At 42.8% G+C, this 23,497-nt stretch overlaps 1 protein-coding gene across 4 annotated transcripts in view; it reads right to left on the bottom strand.

Annotated features, from left to right (window-relative positions):
* Nucleotides 1–23,497, bottom strand: part of SH3RF3 (SH3 domain containing ring finger 3) — an 868,906-nt gene that overhangs the window by 28,127 nt on the left and 817,282 nt on the right. For 3 of the 4 annotated variants that reach the window (XM_063953826.1, XM_063953827.1, XM_063953828.1), the window contains one exon: nt 9,309–9,643. In XM_063953826.1, the coding sequence (XP_063809896.1) occupies nt 9,309–9,643 (335 nt within the window). Of the gene's footprint in view, nt 1–9,308; nt 9,644–17,620; nt 17,742–23,497 lie in introns of those variants that run through there. The other variant, XM_063953829.1, reaches the window with a different exon arrangement.

The raw sequence follows: 23,497 nt of genomic DNA, 5'->3' as shown, positions 1-23,497 counted from the left end.
GCGGGCGAAAAACGGGCCCGCTGGTACCTGTAGTACTACTGGGAAAAAAACACCCCCAAAAAAACAGGAGACACACACCGTGACAAGTACAACTTTATTACACACTGCCGACACACACATACTTACCTATGTTGACACGAAGCAGTCGGTCCTCTTCTCTAAGTAGAATCCACGGGTACCTGAAAATAAAAGATAATTATACTCACCTGATCCAGGGTCCAGAGATAAATCCACGTACTTGTCAAAACAACAAAACGAACACCCGACCACCGGACTGAAAGGGGTCCCATGTTGACACGAGACCCCTTTCCACGAATGCAGACACCCCCGTGACAGCTGTCACAGAAGTGTCTCTTCAGCCAATCAGTGAGTGCAACGTCCTTGCACTCTGCTGATTGGCTCTGTGTGCGTCTGAGCTCAGACAGCGCATCGCAAAGCCTCTCCATTATATTCAATGGTGGGAACTTTGCGGTTAGCGGTGAGGTCACCCGCGGTCAGTGGCTGACCGCGGGTAACCCCACCGCTGACGGCAAAGTTCCCACCATTGAAAGTAATGGAGGGAGCTGTGCGATGCGCTGTCTGAGGTCACACGCGCACAGCCAATCAGGTGAGCGCCACGGAAGTAGCGCTTCCTGATTGGCCGAAGGGACCTCAGTGACAGGAGTCACGTGGGGTCCCGGCACAATCGGGGAAAGGGGTCTGATGTGTAAACATGGGACCCCTTTCAGTCCGCTGGTGCCGGGTGTTCGTTTTCTTTTTTTAACAAGTACGTGGATTATCTCCCGGACACTGGATTGAGGTGAGTCTAATTTTTTTCACAGGTACCCCGGATTGTCGGAGACTGTGGCAGTCGGCGGGTAAACATAGGTAAGTGTGTGTGTGTGTCGGCAGTTGTGTAATAAAGTTTTACTATCAAGGTGTGTGTCTCCTGTTTTTATTTGGATATTTTTCTTCCAGTAGAACTACAGGTACCAGCGGGCCCGTTTTTCTCCCGCATGCTGGTACTTGTGGTTCTCCAAGTACCAGCTTGCGGGGGAGGCTTGCTGGGACTTGTAGTACTAAAGGAAAAAAAATTTCTTTACATTTTCTCAAGGCTATCAGCCTCCCATCCGCAGCCCTTGGATGGGGGGGACAGCCTCGGGCTTCACCCCTGGCCCTTGGGTGGCTGGGGGGGGGACCCCTTGATTGAAGGGGTCCCCACTCCCCCAGGGTACCCCGGCCAGGGGTGACTAGTTGGATATTTAATGCCACGGCCGCAGGGCGCTGTATAAAAGTGACCCCCGGCTGTGGCATTATCTGTCCAGCTAGTGGAGCCCGATGCTGGTGTATAAAATACGGGGGACCCCTACTCTTTTTGTCCCCCGTATTTTTTGCACCAGCACCAGGCGCAGAGCCCGGTGCTGGTTTTAAAAATACGGGGGATCCCTGTCAATTTTTCCCCCGGATTTTTAGAACCAGGACCAGCTCGAAGAGCCCGAGGCTGGTTATGCTTTGGAGGGGGGACCCCACGCCATTTTTTTTCAGGTTTTCCCCGTTTTTCCCCGTTTTTTAAAATCGCGGCAAAATCCGGCAAATCGGACGTTTTTCGCCCGCGGGACTGTCGAATCCGTTTTCCATTGAATATGGTGAATTTCGGCAACCACTTGCCGAAATTGGACGGTCGAATTGTGTCGAATTAAAAAACGGCGATAATTTGACGCGATTCGCCGCTAATTGCATATACCCCTATGTCTCCAAGTATTTTTTATATTTTCAATTGCCGGAAACTGTAAAATATGTTTAGTGGAGGAATTATGTTTTTCTTTAAAATGGCTGGATAAAGGATGAGACATGACTCCTTTCTTGATATTCCTTATATGTTCACCCAAGCGGGTTTTTAATGCCCGACTAGTTTTTCCCACATAGATCATATGGCAACTGCACTCTATAAGGTAGATCACATTCGTGGTGTGGCAGGTCCCAGCAAGGTCATTGATGAGCAAGGACAGAGAAGAACTCTTGAAAGGAAAAGAAAAAAGAAAATAGGAGGATGGTGCGTACAAATTGGCCTTCATCACACAATTTACTCAACAACATAAAAAGATTGAGTCAATAGTGAAGAAACATTGGCACCTTTAGCAGAGAGACCCACTATTAAAGGACACTATACCAGCAAGGCCCAAGTTCATATATCGCAAAGCACCAAATCTAAAAAGTAAACTAACTAAAAGTGCACTATCATCACAAGATCACCATCCAATTAGAAGTAAGGGCTTCTACAGATGTGGAACATGTCAGGCTTGCCGTGAAGTGCAAACCATCAAATCGAAATATGAAGAATTCAGTGCGAATGGTACCACTTATAAACTTCACAATTTCATGACCTGCCACACCACGAATGTGATCTACCTTATAGAGTGCAGTTGCCATATGATCTATGTGGGAAAAACTAGTCGGGCATTAAAAACCCGCTTGGGTGAACATATAAGGAATATCAAGAAAGGAGTCATGTCTCATCCTTTATCCAGCCATTTTAAAGAAAAACATAATTCCTCCACTAAACATATCTTACAGTTTCTGGCAATTGAAAATATAAAAAATACTTGGAGACATAGAGATGAAGTAACAAGACTGGCCAAAACAGAGATGAAATGGACTTTTAAATTAAAAAGCCTCATCCCCAATGGCTTGAACGCAGACTTTGAACTGAAATGGTTTCTCTGAAGATATCCCCCTCCCCCGCTCTCACCATTTCCATCTTGCTCTAAATTACTTATTTTTTTTCACTATCTATATAATTATTCACCTCCATGTCCTTTATGGTATTTTACCTAAAATTGTCTTTTCCTAGCCGCATCCAATGTTGAAATTATTATGGCTTGCTGTGTTTGTCTCACCTTATAAATCTTAATATACGCAGGTCACGTGATTATGTGCACCAGGAAACTTTTTGTATGGTATATATATTATTTATTAGGATTTTATATACAGGTTTAAGAAAGTTCCCCTTCTCATTGTACATTCATCCAATCATGTTTTATTCTACTTAGGCTTTTTGCAGACTTAGGATTTATCCTTAGTCTGCAATATTTACGATCTGCGGCTCAATGACGCGAACAGGAAGTGCGTCATCGGAAGCCGGGATGCGGTCCACCATGCGTACCATATACCGGAAGTGCCCGACGGAGGTCCGCCGAGCACTATAAACAAAGAATACACTGGATATAATCCACTGTTACCACCACCGCTGGCATCCAGGAGCCCATTAAAGACTTTGCAAGGAACTATATATAGAAATAATATGGGACATGAGAGATCGGTACCGCCGGACCGGAAGTAAGGGAAATACTACTTCCGGGAATTTTATCTTTAATGATTATTCTACTGGACCTTTTATAAAGTTTCTTGTAGGTGTTGTATTTAGATTGAGCTGTGTTTTAAGTATAATGGATATTTTTTACAAACTTTATGTTTTACATTGTATTTATTTTTTATTATGTTGTGACCCCTTGACCCGGATGTTATTCCCATGCAGAGCATAAATAGCTCATTCTGTTTAGTGCCTGTCATGCAGCCTTGAGGAAGGGAGAGATCCCGAAACGCGTCGGTACTGTATGACAGGTCAACCACTGCTGAAGGAAGATTTACCAGACGGACGGAGTGTTGTGAACTTTGGAGAAAGGTTCCGGAGCCGATATCTCCCCTGGGCAACATCTTAAAGGCACTCACTTCATTTAAATCTGGTAAACCTCCACCTTCACTTCATTTTAAGATATATGGTGTTTTCAGAAATACTTACCAGCAAACTAGAGTTTAAAGGCACTATTTAAAGCCTCCATTTTACCATCCTCTGGTAATTTTCCATCTACCACCATTTGTTTGCAGGAATATGTGTACAATGGTTTTATTGTCAATTGTCAGTTTATTGTATTAAAATTGTGTTGTTTTGAACATACTACACTATATTTGATTTTTTTTCCACATATGGATCCATGTTGTTTGAAATATACGGTATATCCCACGACAGAGGTTTTGTAAGGGAAGTACCATTTCATATTTACTATCATCCGATTAGCACACATCTTCTGGTCTAATTCTATTTGGTAACCATTACTTTTGTGGATTGGATTTGTCTCAGTAGCTCAGTCAGTGTGTAGATAGATAGATAGATAGATAGATAGATAGATAGATAGATAGATAGATAGAGATAGATAGATAGATATCATTTTTGTTTACATAATATTTTTTTTATTATACTGATGTGGGTGCACATTATATTTACAGTATTATACTGATTTGCAAAGCACCAGATTAAAAATGCCACCGGCAGTGTCTCTTCATGGCTGCCTGCTAGTGTTCAGCTGGCGGTCCTGCACCCATACCTACTGTTGGCAGACAGGGGGAGGCGAGAAGCTGCTGGGGGGACACAGGGGGAGGTGAGCGGATGCAGGGGGGTCATAATATATAAGGGCCACTACTACTGTGTGTCATAATGTATATAAGGGGCTCTACTGTGTGACCTAACGTGAATAAGGGACACTACTGTGCTGTGTAATTTGACTAAGGGCACTACTGTTTTGCTTTATTTGAATTGGGGGGGGGGGTACTACTGATTGGTCACGCCCCTTACCAGCGAGACTACACCTTATTTTTTCATCTGTCCCTGCATTAATTATGGAGGATGGTACCAATGCTCTTTATGTACATAGGGCACCAAAATGTGTAATTTCGGCTCTGCTTTGGTGTGCACAGATGTATACTCCTCTGTTCAGCTCTTAAAAAGTCCTACAGTGAACACTATCTAATCCTCTACATCCTCTACAACTGCTAAGCCAGGGCTTGGTCAATTTAAAAAATGCCTTCCCTTTTCTTTGCGTGACCTACACCAATGAAGTGCCTATTTTACCTAATAGAACCAACCAAATACCAAATGTTGGACTATGGCATATTTTAATCCCCTGCAGGATGAGCTCTGTTGTGTGTATTTTAATACAGAGAATAATGTACACTTGTATGTTGTTCTAATGTGAATTATATTTGTAAGAGCTAGACTAGGAAGTAGGAGGAGTCAGGAATTGTAAGGGGAGGAGTCTATGCCAGGAGCAGGATGTTGACACGAGGTGGGCCGAGTTGGGATGGAAATGCCGGCGGTCAAAATATCATGGCATCTCGATGTTGAGAATCCTGACAGAGACTGGTAAGTATACTTACCTTACCCTAACCCTCCCTTACCTCAGCCCAAACCTAATCCCCACCCCTCCCGCCGCCACCACCACCATCTTAACCATAACCCTCACTGGTGGTGCCTAAACCTAACCCCCCCTTCCCTCAGCCTGATCCTAATCCGCCTAACTCTTACCCTTTATAGGGGTGCCTAACCCTAACCCCGAGTCCCCGCAGCCTAAACCTAACCCCCCTCTCCGCAGCCTAACCCTCCCCCCACAGCCTAACCTAACTTACTTCCCACCACAACTGACCTGTCTGGCGACCCGGCAAAAACTCATTTGGGATCCCAGCGATCTGGATTCCATCCCAGGATTATTTCCGTATTTGGGTTTGCGGTGCCGGCATTCGGGATTCCGGCATCTGTATTTTGACTGCCAGGTTACCAACCGCCAGGATCTTGACCGGTTCCCGGTGGCCTGTGTCTTTTAAATTCCATGGCCTATTTTTAGTCCCAGTCTTTCTTTGTTAACTGTACTTATATACCTATACAAACACTTTAGGTATATAAATACATGTGTGTATATATACTGTATACACAGATCGAAACAAAACAGTATGCCACTTCTCCCACTGCTTACATTGAAAAAACAATACAGTTCTCTCACAGAAGGGCATATTTCTTTTGTTTTTTCCAAACAATGTAGGTAGTAATGGAGGAAAGAAAAGTACTCTCTTTTGGCCATATTAGTAGGCTGAATTATCATATTGTGTACCTGGAAACAATCCACTTAGAAGGGCGGCTGTCACACTGGTGCAGAATTTCATATTAATTTAGGAAGTTACCTACAAATATTATTTATTATCCAAAATAACATTTCTACCTTAGGTTACAGAGTGGGAAGATCTCTTACTTTCCCATCCTATGAATTTATGGATAAAATTGACTCAGCCTGATTGGTATCTAGAAGATGTGGCTCACGTAAATCTGATATGTGATTGACAGATAGAGGCATTTGCGGGGCGGGCGGCGACGGAAATAATGGTGACGATCCACCTGCCTTCGCAGCTGGGCTGCGAAGGCAGGGGGTCGTACACAGTTGTGACCGCAATTAAATTGCTGTCCAGAGCCGGCCCTAGCCAATATGATGCCTTAGGCAAGATTTTTGCTGGTGCCCCCTAGCACCACCGCTAGTTTCGCCTCTGACCTTGCACCTCTTTCCCAGCACCATCACCCCTCATCCATAGCAGTCCTTATTTTGGGGTTTGTACCCCCTATATTTTAAATAGGAACAGTTCGTACATTTGGCACACAGCCCAAAAAGGGGTGTGTTTTTGCTGGCAAGGGGCATGGCCACACAATAGTAACCCCAATTCCAATTACGCCAAACAGTACTGCAACTTTATTCACATTTGATCATGCGATAGCATCCATAATTCATATTACATCCCACAGTAGTATCACTTTACCTTATAAACGTTACTCCTCACAGTAGAGCCCCTTATTCACATTACATCACACCCTATTGCTCTTTATTCACATTAGACGACACAGTAGTGCCCTTTCTATACACAACGCCACACAGTAGAGCACCTTATACACATAATGCCACACAGTGATGTCCCTTACACATATGAGACACATTATTAATGTCCTTATAAACATAATGCGCCTTACACATTATGACAACCTTTATTAATGTCCTTTTACACGTAATGTCCCTTACACATATGCCGCACATTATTTATGCCCTTATACACATAATGACAAACATAGTGCCCCCTACACATTTGCTGCACATTATTAGTGCCCCTATACACATAATGACACACATACAGTAGTACCCTGTTACACATATGCCGCACATTATTAATGCCCTTATACACATAATGACACACATAGTGCCCCTTACACATATGTTGCACATTAGTAATGCATTTTTACATGACACACATAATGCTCCTTACACATATTCCGAACACTACTGCACAACCAACCCTCTCACTTGCACACAGCACTCACACTGCTATGAACACTGTGACCTCTGCCTCTGCTTGAATACAGATGTGTCATCATAAATCTTGCCTCAATGTTAACGTCGGGCACATTTTATTTATGAAAATGCATCTTATTTGCATTGCTATGTGGCTAGGATGCACAAGCAGCTTCTTCTGATTAAAGTGATATGCAGCATGCCTATATACTGTGTGAGACTGTGGCTGTATCTGCATATGAAATGCTACACACAGAATATAGGCATGCCGCATATCATTTTAATCAGCAGAAGCTGCTGATGCCCCTAGGCATATCAAATGCCCTAGGCAATTGCCTAGTTTGCCTATGCCTATGGCCGGCTCTGTTGCTGTCACAGCTGCTGGGGGCCTGGTCAGCATGATGGGTACCCATGTCCTGCAATGGGCGGCTACCAGCATGCTAAAGTGTAAGGTTCCTGTCACAGGGGCTAGGGGCAAGGCCATCAGTATACAGGCGTGGCTCATGATTGATGCATTCTCGTGAAACCAAGCCCCCTTTTTAGACACATACTACATTCAGGAGCCACAAAGTTGGGTGGTATGCTTTAGCACCTCGCAGCCCTGGGTTCATGGGTTCTTTCTTTATCAGGTGCCTCACTGTTTAGATTGTGTATGTTTAATGAATAATCCTCACAGCATCAAAAAACATGCTGATGGGTTAACTAGTAGTGACAAAAATGGACCTTAGACTGAATGATTACTTACTCTTTCTACACATTGTAATAATCTGTAAATACTTCTGCTGCTGACAAGTGTGGCCAGCAGGGACTGATAGCTGATCCATGCAATCAGTTATTCTTTATTAGCCGTTAGCAGACACTTTCAGCAAATTGTAAAGCACTGTAATGAGTTTAGTTTGTACAATGTACATGCTATGCATAGAAAACCTTATTTATGACCCTAATTGCCATATGAGTGGGCTTGCATCAATTGGGGAGTTAGGTAAGTGGTGCTGCACTGCAATGTGTCTGTGAAGTGACCAGACGGTCATTCATTCAGAGACCAAGAAAATGGAGACATCTGTCTACAGGTCAGATTCAGAGATGGAGGCCAACCCAGATGTTTTCACTGCGCATCCGTCTAAATTGCACTGCACATATGCCACAATGTCTTGCAGCGGCAGCTGCAGACAGGATATATTTGCAAATTGATTGACAGTCAAGTAATGTTTGGTGTGGTGGCAAAAATGCAGACTTGTCACAACCTTTTTTGTGCATCTCAACCTACATCTGCGCCTGTACGTGGTAACAGTGGCTCCGGTCTCTCGCTTCCTCCGACCTTGCTGCATGGCCATACTGTAGACCTACTCAAACATTCTATAATCGAATGATCTGTGAGCAATGTTGTGTCTTTGTACGCAGCCACTTGGACTCACAGCTACAAATGATTTAGCATACATATCTGACTCAGGTCTTATGTATGTATAGCATACCTGATGTACAGGAATGTGTACTTACCTTGTTTACAGCACACATCTCCTGGGCATGCTAACCAATGACTCCCGGGCATGGCATGCTAACCAGCCATTCTTGGGCATGGCATGTTAATCAGCGATTCTCGGGCATGGCATGCTAATCAGTGACTCCTGGGCATGAAATGCTAACCAGCGATTCCTGGGCATGGCATGCCAACCAGCGACTGCTGGGCATGGCATACTAAGCAGCGACCTTTGGCATGGCAATTCTAACCAGTGACTCCTGGGCATGGCATGCTAACCAGCGATTCCTGGGCATGGGATGCTAACCAGTGACTCCTGGGCATGGCATGCTAACCAGCGATTCCTGGGCAAGGCATGCTTACCAGTGACTCCTGGGCAAGGCATGCTAACCAGCGATTCCCGGGCATGGCATGCTAACCAGCGATTCCTGGGCATGGCATGCTAACTAGCGATTCCTGGGCATGGCATGCTAACCAGTGACTCCTGGGCAAGGCATGCTAACCAGCGATTCCCGGGCATGGCATGCTAACCAGCGATTCCCGGGCATGGCATGCTAACCAGCGATTCCTGGGCATGGCATGTTAACCAGCAACTTCTGGGCAAGGCTTGGTAACCAATGAATGCACATGATATGTGTTGGCCTTTTACTCAATATATTTCACAGACACATTTCCAGGTATGAATAAAATCTTACCTTTCTCGGGACAGGGATTTGGGCTCCGGACGTACAGCTAGCATTGCACAAGCAGGCTGTCTTACTGGGGATGGAACTGAAAAATTTAGATCTAAAGAGCCAGTTTTTCTATGTAATGGATGCATTCCCATTGCTCCTTGCATTTCACTCTCAATGGGACATGAGCCTGCTCTCCCATGGCTGGTGATGGAAAACTCCAGTCCCACAGCTCCGTGTATTACTCCTTCCACCATAGCTTGGTGATCATGGGTTGGTGAGATGGATGGAGGAGAGCGGGATTTCTTTTTTGCAGAGGCTCCAGCCAGTAGTTTGAGAAGTCCACCCTTTTTCTCTCTCTGAAATGTAAAGCAAACAGTTAAAATGATCGCTCTATCTATCTATCTATCTATCTATCTATCTATCTATCTATCTATCTATCTAATTACGTGATTATAACTGAGCTTCCACTGCACTAGTGTTACTTTTATTCCTTGTAATTAAATTTACAATCCTAAATTTCAGAAATTTTCAAGAAGAAAAACTGATTCCACAACTGAGCGTGCATGATATAGTGCATGACGTGCCCGCGAGCCTCCTACACCGGACACGGTAAAATACAGCAATACAGCTAAGACCCGCTGTGTCACTTCCTATATATTACACATCCCACCACTGTGTATATGTGCACATAGGTGTAGGCTGCATTAACCTACATTATCCCCATACGTTCCTGGCTGCACCAGGAGATGCTGCATCCTGTACAAGCTGCATACTGTCTAGCCCTGTGTAATTCTGCACCTGCTTTCTACCAGTTAATAAATGAATCTGTGGCTAAGTAATAAAGCAATCCAGCGTTTATGGGCTACATGCAAAGCAGACAGTATTTACCCGGCATGCAAAAAATAATAAAAATCTTTGTATTTGCACTCCTTGCATTGTAACAAGGTTTGTCCAGGCCCTAAGGTCCTCATTTAGAGTTAATTTCTATTTTGTTTCCCAAATTTAGGCATAAATCTATTTTGTTTGCCGTGTATTTTCAGTTACACATACCTGCTTACAGATAGGTAATTGTATGGTCATATTACATACATGCTATGGATGATGATTTACTTCAATATCATTACATTTTTAAAATAAAAAATAAAACAAATATGCAGCCCCAGCCTGGTCTACAAAGGATGATGTCCCTGGTGGAATCGTGTCCAAAAAGAATCCCTTCCCAAATCTAACTAGGCCGCATCTCCAAGGTGTGTTTTCAGGGGCGGATCCAGAAGAAAATTAAAGGGGGGGCACCATGATATGGGAACGGTAATAGTTATATTTACATGCACCTAAGGCACGCGTGCTCCCAGATAAGGGGAGTGGCATCACAGGGGGCGTGGCCTCACAGAATACGCCATCAGGTAATGATTGGCTGTAGGAGCACGTCCTGGTTTATTGCCAATGTTTCATCCTGATGAAAAGGCTGATTGGGCCTTGAAATGTTGGTCACCTGTTCCATTAATTATGGGAGCCTGGAAGGTACCCCAGCACAATATAATTATTAAAGTTTTTAGTTGGTGGTGGCAGGTGCAGCATACCTTGTTTTGGGCACTGCACTGAGACTCAGACTGCAGGACACGAACTGCCCATCTTTGATTAGCAGAAGCAGCCAGCTGGATCTCCAACAAGCAGCATAAGACATCTGCAGGACAGCCCTGTCACAATCACACGGGCCGCCTTCTCAAAGCTGAGCTGAGTGTGACTGCACCTAGCATGGTGGTAAAGGAGGTGGAGGAGGAAGTGCTGGGATTATTGTGCGGTGCAGTGAGGGTTAATGAAGCCTTCTGCGCCGTCATAAGTAACAGTCTTACTCGATGCAGGCATTTGAACCCCGCGCCTGGGCTGGACTCTGATTGGTTACCACACGGAATTGCTGTTAGATCTGCGGCGGGTCCTAGTGCCTGCCGGCTCTTTTATCAAATCTGACATCGGAAATAGCAGTAGCTGCTGCTGTTCTCCTTTTGAAAAAAGTCAGAAACAACAGGGGGGGAGGGGGGTTGGTTCACGGGCCCGTGTGCCCCCCTTCGTGGATCCGCCTATGTGTGTTTTACAAAAGTGCATGCTCCTACTGTACTGCCCTAGCATGCCCAACTGGTCATCAAGTTGACCAAATTATTGTTTTAGATCAAAAATATCAATGTTGGCAGTGCAATTTGATCATAATACAAATATGTATATCAGGGACCCCAATGGGTATCCCTAGTTGGAACTGACTAGATCACAGCTAATAACTCATACCTCCCAACATCCACTGGAGGCAAATCTTGACCCTTCACTCGGTGACTGGGCAGATTCCCAAGTCCTGATGTGCGCAGAGTCGAATATAATACTCACAATGAATATTCTACCACTCTACCTGTTATACCATACATCTCAATACTGCCTCCACCAGTGGAAATTACAAAACATCCACAGGTCCCCTAATACTCTATACCACAGGTTCTCAAACTCGGTCCTCAGGACCCCACACAGTGCATGTTTTGCAGGTCTCCTCACAGAATCACAAGTGAAATAATTTGCTCCACCTGTGGACCTTTTAAAATGTGTCAGTGAATAATGAATACACCTGTCAACTTGCTGGGTTACCTGCAAAACATGCACCGTGTGGGGTCCTGAGGACCGAGTTTGAGAACCACTGCTCTATACACTTGTGCAGTTTCTGCGACCCAAATTAGCTCTCAGGTAGTTGGTTTCCTCCTGCTTCGAGCAATAAATTATAGTATTAGCGTAACCATAGTGATCTGGGTCTGGGACTCCAGGTCGACAAAAAAAAGGTCGACACACCTTAGGTCGCCACCAATTGGTCGACACACCTTAGGTCGACATGGACAAAAGGTTGACAGGAACAAGGTCGACATGGAAAAAGGTCGACATGAGTTTTTTATGGGTTTTTTGGTGTCGTTTTCTTCGTAGAGTGACCGGGTACCCCAATTAGTGCACTGCGTCCCCTCGCATGGCTCGCTTCGCTCACCATGCTTCGTGCATGGTGCCTTCGCTCCGCTTCGCTCGGCACAGATTACCGTTCCAATCGTAGTCCACGTGGATCGTTAAGTATGAAAGGTTCCAAAAAAGAAAAAAATTGTGAAAAACTCATGTCGACCGTTTTCTATGTCGACCATGTTCCTGTCGACTTTTTGTCCATGTTGACCTTTTGTCCATGTCGACCTAAGGTGTGTCGACCAATTGGCGTCGACCTAAGGTGTGTCGACCTTTTTGTTGTCGACCTGGAGTCCGGATACCAGTGATCTAATAGAGTCTTCAAAGACTGGGTTCTGGAGCATTTATGAAAATAGAGTAATAAAAGAACACTTTATTTACATAAAGGGAGTACAATGCTTAGTTACAGAAAAAAATATAAAGTAGAAAGGGCTAAAGATTACGCAGACAAATGTGTGTTGCAATTTCAAAATAAGAATTACACTAAACTTAGTCATGGCAAGAAATTCAGGTCCAGGCTTCAACTTAGAATTCATCCCTAAAGTCTAACTAAGTCATCTATTTACTAAAACCTTGAAGAGAGATAAAGTGGACGGAAATAAAGTGACACCCAATCAGCTCCTAATTGCCATGTTACAGGCTGTGTTTGAAAAATGACAGCTGATTGGCTGGTACTTTATCTCTGTCCACTATAGCTCTCTCCGAGGCTTAGTAAATAGACCACTGAGAGCAGTATGCTCCCATACCCTTATTAACTATTGTTCACTCCCACCCAAGCCCCTCATAGTGATGTCATGACCAAGTCCCTGATGACTGACTGTCTTTTTAATTAACCCAGGGTCAATGCCAGGACCGCCCACCTAACTTTTAACCTAAGTACTAATAACGTACAAATCAGCTTTTTGGGGATGTGTGGTTAGATACCTAATTTCTACCAAACCATACGTTCTACTGTACTGTAGGTGCTCTCAAATCACACACAGATAAACCATTGCACTACATCAAAATCTTATATTCACATCTGCTACCAGTGGCACTTCTACAATTATTGTAGAGTTGGTATGGCAATACTGACTTTATTATAACATATATTAACCATTTGAAAATTCAATCTAAAGTAGCTGCAACTCATTTATTTGCACTACATTTATAGAATTTTAATAATAATAATAATAATAATAATAATAATAATAGTATTGTTATTAGGGTGTGGTATGTTAGGTAGAATAGACTTAGGTTGACAGTGTCTAGGTCGACCACTATTGGTCGGCAGTAAGTAGGTCAACATGGTTTCTAGGTCGACAGGGACTCTAGGTCGACATGAAAATGGGTCGACATGAGTTTTTTTTATTCTTTTGGTGTAGTTTTCTTCGTAGAGTGACGGGGAACCCCAATTAGTGCACCGCGTCCCCTCACATGGCTCACTTCGCTCACCATGCTTCGGGCAAGGTTACCGTTCCCAATTGTAGTCCACGTGGATCGTAAAGTATGAAATCGTTAAAAAAATAAAAAAAATGTGAAAAACTCAAAAGGTCGACCTAGTACATGTCGACCTACAGTCCCTGTCGACCTAGAAACCATGTTGACCTACTTACTGTCGACCTAGACATTGTCAACATAAGTCTTGTCGACCTACTGCACAATGGCCCTCATTCCGAGTTGATCGCTCGCTAGCTACTTTTAGCAGCCTTGCAAACGCATAGTCGTAGCCCACGGGGGAGTGTATTTTCGCTTTGCAGGAGTGCGAACGCCTGTGCAGCCGAGTGGCAGCAAACACATTTTGTGCAGAACAAGACCAGCCCTGTAGTTACTTATCCTGTGCAATGATTGCTGCGACGAAGGTCCCGGTATTGACCTTAGATACGCGCCCTGCAAATGCCTGGACACGCCTGCGTTTTTCCAAACACTCCCAGAAAACGGTTAGTTGACACCCATAAACTCCTCCTTCCTGTCAATCTCCTTGTGTCCGCCAGTGCGACTGGAAGCGTCGCTAGAAAAAAACACTATGCTCTTTGTACTTGTACGACGTGCCTGCACACACAGATTAGCCCTGTTATGCCATAATCGCTGCGATGTGAAAATCCGTAGCGAGCGATCATCTCGGAATGACCCCCGATATGTCAAGTTTCAACACTTCAAATCTCTGTATATTATGTCATTACTCATTTTTCTATATGTAAATATTAAACAATTTCAGCTTCCACCTCCAGAATTCAATAAATAGCCAATTAGAGGGAAACATTCTATTTATTAGCATTAACATTATTAATTGCTGATTGTGTGGAAACTACTGAAAGAGCCTAAAGTAACTCATACTTGCCTACCTGACCCTCTCCATGAGGAAGAAAATGCTCTGTTCCTGGACTTTCCTGGTAATGTATGATTGCCATCACCTGTGGTGAAACACCTTTCTTATCAATTACCTAGCTCACCACAGGTGATGGCAATCATACATTACCAGGAAAGTCCAGGAACAGAGCATTTTCTCCCTCATGGAGAGGGTCAGGTAGGCAAGTATGAAGTAACTACTGTATATAAGAAATGTATGGTACACAGTCTTCTTGTACTATACTACTGAATGGAAACACCTACTCGTTTCATTTTATTAATCTAGGCTGACCATACTATCCCTTTAACCTGGGACACTCATGAATTACACAGGTTCTGTGGCTGATTAAAACCAGGTGAAATGCAGGCTTGTAGTCAGCCAGCTACAGAACCTGTGTAATTAATGTGTCCCAGGTTAAAGGGATAATATGGTCAGCCTAATAATCAGCTTGAATTGTCGAGCTGCAAATATCAGTGTCGGTAATGTCTGCTGAAATCATCTATTGGTGCAATTATATGCCTATCATTCTAGTGTTACAATATTTTCAAAGAAAAAAGCACATAGAAATGCCACTACAATATAGTACTGTATCTGACTTCAATTCACCAGTGTGTTTTAGTTTTGTTGTTCTTTAACATATAATATGAACTATCTTCTCTAGGGCCAGATTAACAATGGGGTGGGTGGAGCTGAAGCTCCATGCCTCACATGAAAATAAGCCAACGTGGTCCAAGGATTGGTGAGGGAAGGCATGTAACTGCCTCCCAGGCTGCTCCTCTTACAAGCTTTATGGGTTACTGTTACATCAGGAGTCAGGTCCATTAGAAGAGTATTATCCTGGGTGAAGAGGAGAGGGAAGTTAACGTCTGATCATGGGTGCGGGCTACAAGGGACTGAACAGTACTGCTGTCAGAGGGGGGTCGCAGTCAGAAAGACTTTCTCTCCTGCCTATGAGTTAAGAAGAAGTGGAGGGAAAAGCATGTGTGGTGTGTGCATGTGAGCCTAGAAATAGAATAAAGTACCTGTGTGTGTGGTGGTGGTGGTGGTGGTGGTGGTGGTGGTGGTGGGGGGGGGGGATTGAGGTACTGGAATAAATTAGGGTACTGTGAGAAATTATTTGAGGTGCTGGTATCAGTTAAGGCCATGGGAAGCTATGAGGCATGAGGGCAGCTGTTTGAGGTGTGATGGGAGCAGTATAGGACATGGAAGGAGCAGCATTAGGTTTTGGGGGTAGGTGAGCTGCAGGATGAGCAGTGATGTATGATGGAGACAGTGTGAGCTGGGGGGGAGTGAGCAGTGAGGTGGATGGGGGAATGTGAGCTGTGATGGGAGCAGTGTGAGGCATGAGGGGAGTGAGCTGTAGGGTGAGTCCACGTGGATGATAAAGTATGAAAAGGTGTAAAAAATGCAAAAGGAAAAAAGCTGTCTCAACATGTGTCGACCATATGTGTGTCAAACATTTGAACCTGTCAACCTTTTGTACCTGTCGACCTTTTCCAGTGTTGACCTTTTGTTAGTGTTGACCTAATGCCTGTCGACCATATGGGGTTGACCTAAGGACTGTTGACCCAGATATTGTCTGTCCATACATTGGAACCCATTTATGACAAATATGTGCTTCCAGAATTACTAACTGAATTAACTACAAAAGTACAAATTTTCTGTCACTTTCAATAACTACTTTCCTGTTTAACAAAGACGAGATAGATCATGTGAGATCAATTAACTATCCGATCTGCGTGACTAAAGTCAAACAATACAGCATTGTAGTACAAGTAGATGAAAGCAAAAGCTCGAGGAATGCATGTTGTTTTAACACCAAGTAATTATGTTATCTACTTAACCATAACTCGCTTAACAGTAGTGTCAGCTGTCAGACTGACCATGCATCAAATGTGACATTTGCAGCAGGTGAAGCTAAGGCCCAGGACAACATGATTAAAGCATGAACTGGAAAACAATTGGCACTCTGGGAAAGGAACCTTCAGGAAATTAATTTGATGCTTCAATGGATATGTTACAGACATGCATTTACATTAGGTCCTGCGAGTCATAATTATATAATGAAATAATTTATTTCCTCCCTTTGTTTAAATCAAAAACATCTTAACACATTGCCACGTGCTGTTAAATAATCATAAATAATTATGCTGTTAAATAATCATAACACCATATATAAGTATCATATGTGCAGGGCTGTTTTAGCCACTTTGGCATCCAGTGCGAACACTACAAAAATGTACCCCACCCTCTATAGACTACATTAAAATAAAATATTTGTGTGCGCCAGAGGTGTGCACCCCCAAAAGGGGCATGACCTTGCTGTAGGGGGTGTGGCCTTACTGATATGGGCGTGGCCCTGCAGGAAAAGACTAACACTGACACAATAGTGCCCCTAACACTATATTATACCCCACACAGACAGTACAGCCGGGGCCAAAAGTTTTGAGAATGACACAAGTATTGGTTTTCACAAAGTTTGCTGCTTCTGTGTTTTTAGACCTTTTTGTCAGATGTTACTATGGTATACTGAAGTAAAATTACAAGCATTTAAGAAGTGTCAAAGGATTTTATTGACAATTACATTAAGTTTATGCAAAGAGTCAATATTTGCAGTGTTGACCCTTATTTTTCAAGACCTCTGCAAATCGCCCTGGCATGCTGTCAATCAACTTCTTGGCCACATACTGACTGATGGACGCCCATTCTTGCCTAGGAGTTTGTCAGAATTAGTGGATTTTTATTTGTCCAACCGCCTCTTGAGGATTGACCACAAGTTCTTAATGGGATTAAGGTCTGGGGAGTTTCTTGGGCATGGACCCAAAATTTCGATATTTTGTTCCCCCAACCACTTAGTTACCACTTTTGTCTTATGGCAAGGTGCTCCATCATGCTGGAAAATGCATTGTTCATCACCAAACTGTTCTTGGATGGTTGGGAGAAGTTGCTTGTGGAGGATGTTTTGGCACCATTCTTTATTTATGGCTGTGTTCTTAGACAAAATGTGAGTGAAGCCCACCCCCTTGGCTGAGAAGCAGCACCACACATGAACGGTCTCAGGATGCTTTACTGTTGGCACGACACAGGACTGATGGTACCGCTCACCTTTCCTCCGGACAAGCGTTTTTCCAGATGTCCCAAACAATCTGAAAGGGGATTCATCAGAGAAAATATTACTTTACCCCAGTCCTCAGCAGTTCAATCCCTGTACCTTTTGCAGAAAATCAGTCTGTCCCTGATGTTTTTCCTGGAGAGAAGTGGCTTCATTGCTGCCCTTGTTCAGAGAACAAAAGGTGAGCGCTACCATCAGTCATGCCATCCTATGTCTACATTATAACTGGAACTGTAGACTTTTTGACAATAATTCCCGGGTCATATATGAGCAGTAGACAAGGGCGTAGCTACCATAGGTGCAGGCAGTGCAGCTGCTATGGGGCCCAGAGCTGAGAGGGGCCCACCTTCCCTGTCAAAATTACATGTTACATAAATTTTTCGCCATTGGGTGGTATGTAGGGGTCATTTCAAACTTTTTCCTTGGGGCCTGCAATATATCTAGGTATGCCCATGGACTTGCTCATTGTAGTGTGGTATAAAATGAACTGGAGGGCTTTTTTTTTATATTATATAATATGAACCGGGGCACTGTAATCAGGCACAATTTGAACAGGGAGCACTATATATCATAATGTGAATTGGGGTTACTGTGCAGCATAATGTATACTGTCAGCTCTGAAATGTGACATAGGGCGTACTTAAGCACTACAGGTTGAGTATCCCATATCCATATATTCCGAAATACGGAATATTCCGAAATACGGACTTTTTTGAGTGAGAGTGAGATAGTGAAATCTTTGTTTTTTGATGGCTCAGTTTACACAAACTTTGTTTAATACACAAAGTTATTAATAATATTGTATTAAATGACCTTCAGGCTGTATATACAAGGTGTATATGAAACATAAATGTATTGTGTGACTGTACACACACTTTGTTTAATGCACAAAGTTATAAAAAATATTGGCAAAAATTACATTCAGGCTGTGTGTATAAGGTGTATATGAAACATAAATGCATTCTGTGCTTAGATTTAGGTCCCATCACCATGATATCTCATTATGGTATCTAATTATTCCAAAATACGGAAAAATCCGTTATCCAAAATACCTCTGGTCCCAAGCATTTTGGATAAGGGATACTCAACCTGTACTACGATTCATAAAAGAAACTATTGCACTACTATGGGGCATAACATTAAATAAGGCTCTACTATGGCTCAGAAAAAGAAATGGGGAACTATTATAAGGCATAAAATTAGCAACTGCTGCAGAGAAGTGTCTCCCTAGAAGCACTGGGACAGGGGCCACTTCAAAATATTGCTATGGGGCCCAAAAAGTTCTGGCAACGCCCCTGGCAGTAGGGTCCCCAACTGGCCAGTAAAGCAGGAAATCACTGCCTACTGCTGCCGGCATGCATCTCTCAGCTGACAGAGTAATTATTATTAGTTTCCAAAATATATTGCCATTGATAACATCTCAGTATTCCAAATTACAGAAGAGACTCTGTTTTATGATTGTTTCCCTTTAAGATTTCAGTATAAATATATTATTGTAAAAGCAAAACAGTACATTGACAACACAATTCAGTTTCTGTAGTTCAGCACACACAGAGGTCAATAATTGCCTAGGCACATAAGTTGCAGGCCACTCCACAAACACATTGCTATTCCATTACAGAATACAAAGTATAAGCACAAGATAATGCAAGACATAGCTGTAGCCAAGGCTGGCATGTAATTTACCCCTACAGCAATGTCAAATATCTGCTTATTTAGAGTAAACATGAACAGATAAAGGAAATGAATCATCGGTGGCCTTGAAGACCTTGTTGACAGACGTCAGACTATGGTTTTGACCTGGATTATCCTTGTACACTATAATCTGTTTTACATGGTAAATATTCAATACGGTGAAAGGCGATATTCATTCATCTTCTGCTATAAGAAAAGAAATACAATGTAGTGGATGTTTTTTTTTTACATTTTTGTACCAAGTACCACACAGAGGACATGGGTTCATCAACTAAAAATGGTTTTAGAACCATAAATAGGGATTATTTGCTGTAAGAGTGGTTATGATGTGAAATTCCTTACTGTCCATGGTGATCATGGGAGATTTAACAGAATATAACAACAGATTTAATGTATTTTTTATAATCAGTAGGATCTATAGTTTTACTGAATAGAATACATGAGGGTGATTAGTACAGGGAATTTGTCTAATTGACAATTTTGGGTCAAGGAGGAATTTCATTTTTCTTTCCTGTGAAGCTACATTTGCAACTGTCACACTAGGGATTCTGCCTTCTGTTGGATCAACACAATTAGAGATTGTGAAAATTTGAACTCAATAGACCTGTATCATTAGTCAGCCTAAGTATCTTACTATATAAACTGCTTGATAACATCTTGTTGACAATATATTTTTAATAAATGTTACAGTTATTCTGGAAGGATAATGATATGAGTTATAATGGGAATTAATTGGCGCCTAATCTTTTTTGTTTGTTGCTCACTCTATAATATAGTGCAACATTTCTCCCAAATGTCACTGTTTTTCTTTTTACACATATCCCTTTATTCCTCATTCGTTTTCTTACAAATTAGCTGAGCCCATTTATATAAACTTGTCGGGTAAAATTATATTTCTAGCTCCGACAAATATCTATTTAATTATTAACGTACACTGGTTTTGACATGCTTGGGTATCAGTTAATTATACCAAGTTGCAGCTTGTTAGGAATAGCAGATAACCTCTTATCTGTTATCTTGTATTAGTGCTCATTACAGGACCCAGTAAGGATCCCAGCATTCGAAATACAGATGATGGAATCTCGACACTTCTCGGAATGCCGGCGCCGGGATCCTGACATTGACCACTATCCCCTCATTACGGGTGCTGATTTTTGAGGGTATCACTGCCTTTCTATTCTGAGATCTGCGTGCTGACTCTCATAGGTGTTGAGATCTCGCACTGTAATATGTACAGGGTCACTCCCTTTTAATTTCATATCTCCAATCTTAATGTTTGCAATCAGATGTTTTATAAACATATGTTGCTGGGAAACTCTATTGGGTCATGCAGTGTTTTTTTTTTTTTACAACTTTAATCATTAAAAACAGAAAAAAAATATACAAAGGGTAAAATAATACAAATGCCTAAAATGCAATCAACAACCGTTCAACCAATTATGGCAAAATCTGACAGGTATTTACAGTGCAATTCAAAAGTCTATATTTTATTTTAACCACTTGCTTGACATTACATCGCAGGTTGCCACAGGCAGATGGACATTCCCTGATGCAGTTACATTTTCCCTGCAAACGCAAGCTCTCCTCCTCGCCCGACAGTTTCCATTTCTTGAAGGCTGTGATTTTGGCAGTCTGTGACCCCCAACATCACATGACTTTTGTGTGCCCTTGCAATTGGCTTTCTAGAAGTGGTCACTCAAAACAGACACTGTGATAAAACCACTGGTAAAGTGATAAACAGGAGATATGTTTGCCCCAGGTTTTTACCTATGTAATTTAAACCCCCCAGGAAATGTCAGATTTGGCTCAGGTCCTCACTACCTGGGGAAATAGGCAGCCTGACTGTGATGAGACACTGTGATTTAGTGACTGTAAGTACTGTGCATATGTCTGTGTTTGTGGTAGGGGAATTAGGTCCTAGCACTTTGAGAGAGGAGCAAAGTTTGGTCTTTTAGTAAAAGTCAGATATGAGTCCTGGGGTATAGGTGTGAGAGAGAAAAGACGGCTCAACCCATAAATCCCATTTCTGGTTTTTAGGCCTTCAGCTTGAGAGCAGGCTAATTAGTACCTGTAAGAGACTGATATAAGCTGTGTCAGGGCTTGGCTCAGGTTCTCACTACTTGGGGAAACAGGCAGCAGGCCTGTGATGAGACACTTTGATTTAGTGACCGTTAAGTACTGTGCATATGTCTGTGTTTGTGGTAGGGGCATCAGATCCTACCACTTTCAGAGAGGGAATCTATTATGCTTAGTTAGTGACCAGATGGGCTAGGAATTAATTTTATGGGGGGGGGGGGGGGTTTATAATGCACAATAAACCTAGCCACGCCTAGATTGCCCAAAAACCATTGACTAGTGTGCAGTTTTCCTGGCTGCTGTGTGTTGGAAGTGCCCATCTACCCCAGGAGACATCGCGTATTAAACTTCATAGTGCTATGAAATTAACTGAAGTTCCTCAGTGAGCACTATATAATCGCCAATCTCTGCATACAGAGCCATCCTTTCTGCTATTTCCTGGTCAGGGGGATCTGATTGGACGTTAGTGCATAAACCAGGCACATATACTACTGTTGATAATCTGCATGCATTCTAAGATAATTGCTGCTTTACAGTTACAGTTGTGCCTTTTATTAGCAAATGTACTTTGCTGTTCTGTTTTCAGTCGCAATTGCGGGACAATGTTTCATTAGGTCCTAGGCATTAAAATATGAGTTTAGGTTATTTATAGTAAAAAAAACTGTATTCGTTATGACACCACCTTAGATGACAATTTTGTAAATTACATCTCTGCAGTAAAAACTTATCTAAATACAAAAATAAAGATGTATAAATCAATATACACGTTATGATCCAGATGGCTCTAGATGTCAGGTGTGCCATAATAGATTTATATTCCCTAAAATATATTTTATGCTACACATTTTATCTGCTAAAGGAAAGCTTATTATCCAAGGTCAAGGATGGCAGAAAGGTATCAATTAGGAACCCAAGAATATGGCGAACATATGGGTGTCAGAAAGCCACATGTCTCTTCTCTGCTAATAAACAGCTGTAATCTTTAATGTCTGGGATTTGCCGGCGGTTCTGTGACCACAGTGCATATGTGCTGTGTGCCAGGCACCACTGGCACACAGCTAGTTAAGGCCTTGATGCTCCACTGTCATTAAAGCTAGCTTGCCAATGTGCAGGACACTGTATGAATGGTCAGTGGCACTGACGTTCTGACACTTGCAACTATCGATTTCGTCAGCTGCAGGTGTCGTCCCATTCACAGCTACTATAGTGGCTGCCGGGCTCCAGGCTGCATGGGAGATCTTGCGCATGTCCAGTGGAGCCATCCAAGAGGAGAGATACAGCACTTGGCTGATGCACTGTGGTGCTGGCAGGGATAGCCAGGGGAGGGAGTTTTCACTCCCCCATTTCGGCAAATGAGATATTAGCACATATCATCGGTGTTGCTTCTTGCTTGACTTCGGTAAAGAGGCAAAGCAGGAAGTGCTATAGCACCTTCAAATGTAATGCTATAATATATCTCCTTCTCTGTATCTAAAGGGGACATGTACTAGTGAAAAGATTGGAGAAGTGAGCCAGTGGAGAAGTTGTCCATGGCAACCAATCAGCATTGAAGTAACATTTATAATTTGCATATAATAAAATTATACAGAGCAGCTGATTGGTTGCCATGGACAACTTCTCCACTGGCTGACTTCTCCACTCTGTTCACTACTTAGTACATCTCCCCCTAAGTCATCACTGCGAGTGCCATTGGTAATCTAGGTTTCTGCATGTGCAGTGCGACTCTGACACATACGCAGGCCAAAAAAAATTACTCAGATCCGCAAACATCAGCAGTGTGTCCACTTCTGAATCAGGCCCTTTGTGCACAAGGTGCATTGTCATGCTGAAAAAGGCAAGGGCCTTCTCCAAATTGTTACCATAAAGTTAGAAGAGCATGAATAGAACGTCATAGTATGCTGTAGCATCAAGACTTTGGCCCCAAGCCAAACAATTAAAAACAGTCCCAGATCAGTGTTCCTCCTCCATCAAAACTTACAGTGGACTTCAGGCAGTGAGCACTCTCCTGGCATCTGGCAG

Source organism: Pseudophryne corroboree, chromosome 2 (genome assembly GCF_028390025.1).
Source record: "Pseudophryne corroboree isolate aPseCor3 chromosome 2, aPseCor3.hap2, whole genome shotgun sequence".
NCBI classification, from domain to species: Eukaryota; Metazoa; Chordata; class Amphibia; order Anura; family Myobatrachidae; genus Pseudophryne; species Pseudophryne corroboree.
This window is presented reverse-complemented; position numbering and strand designations above follow the sequence as displayed.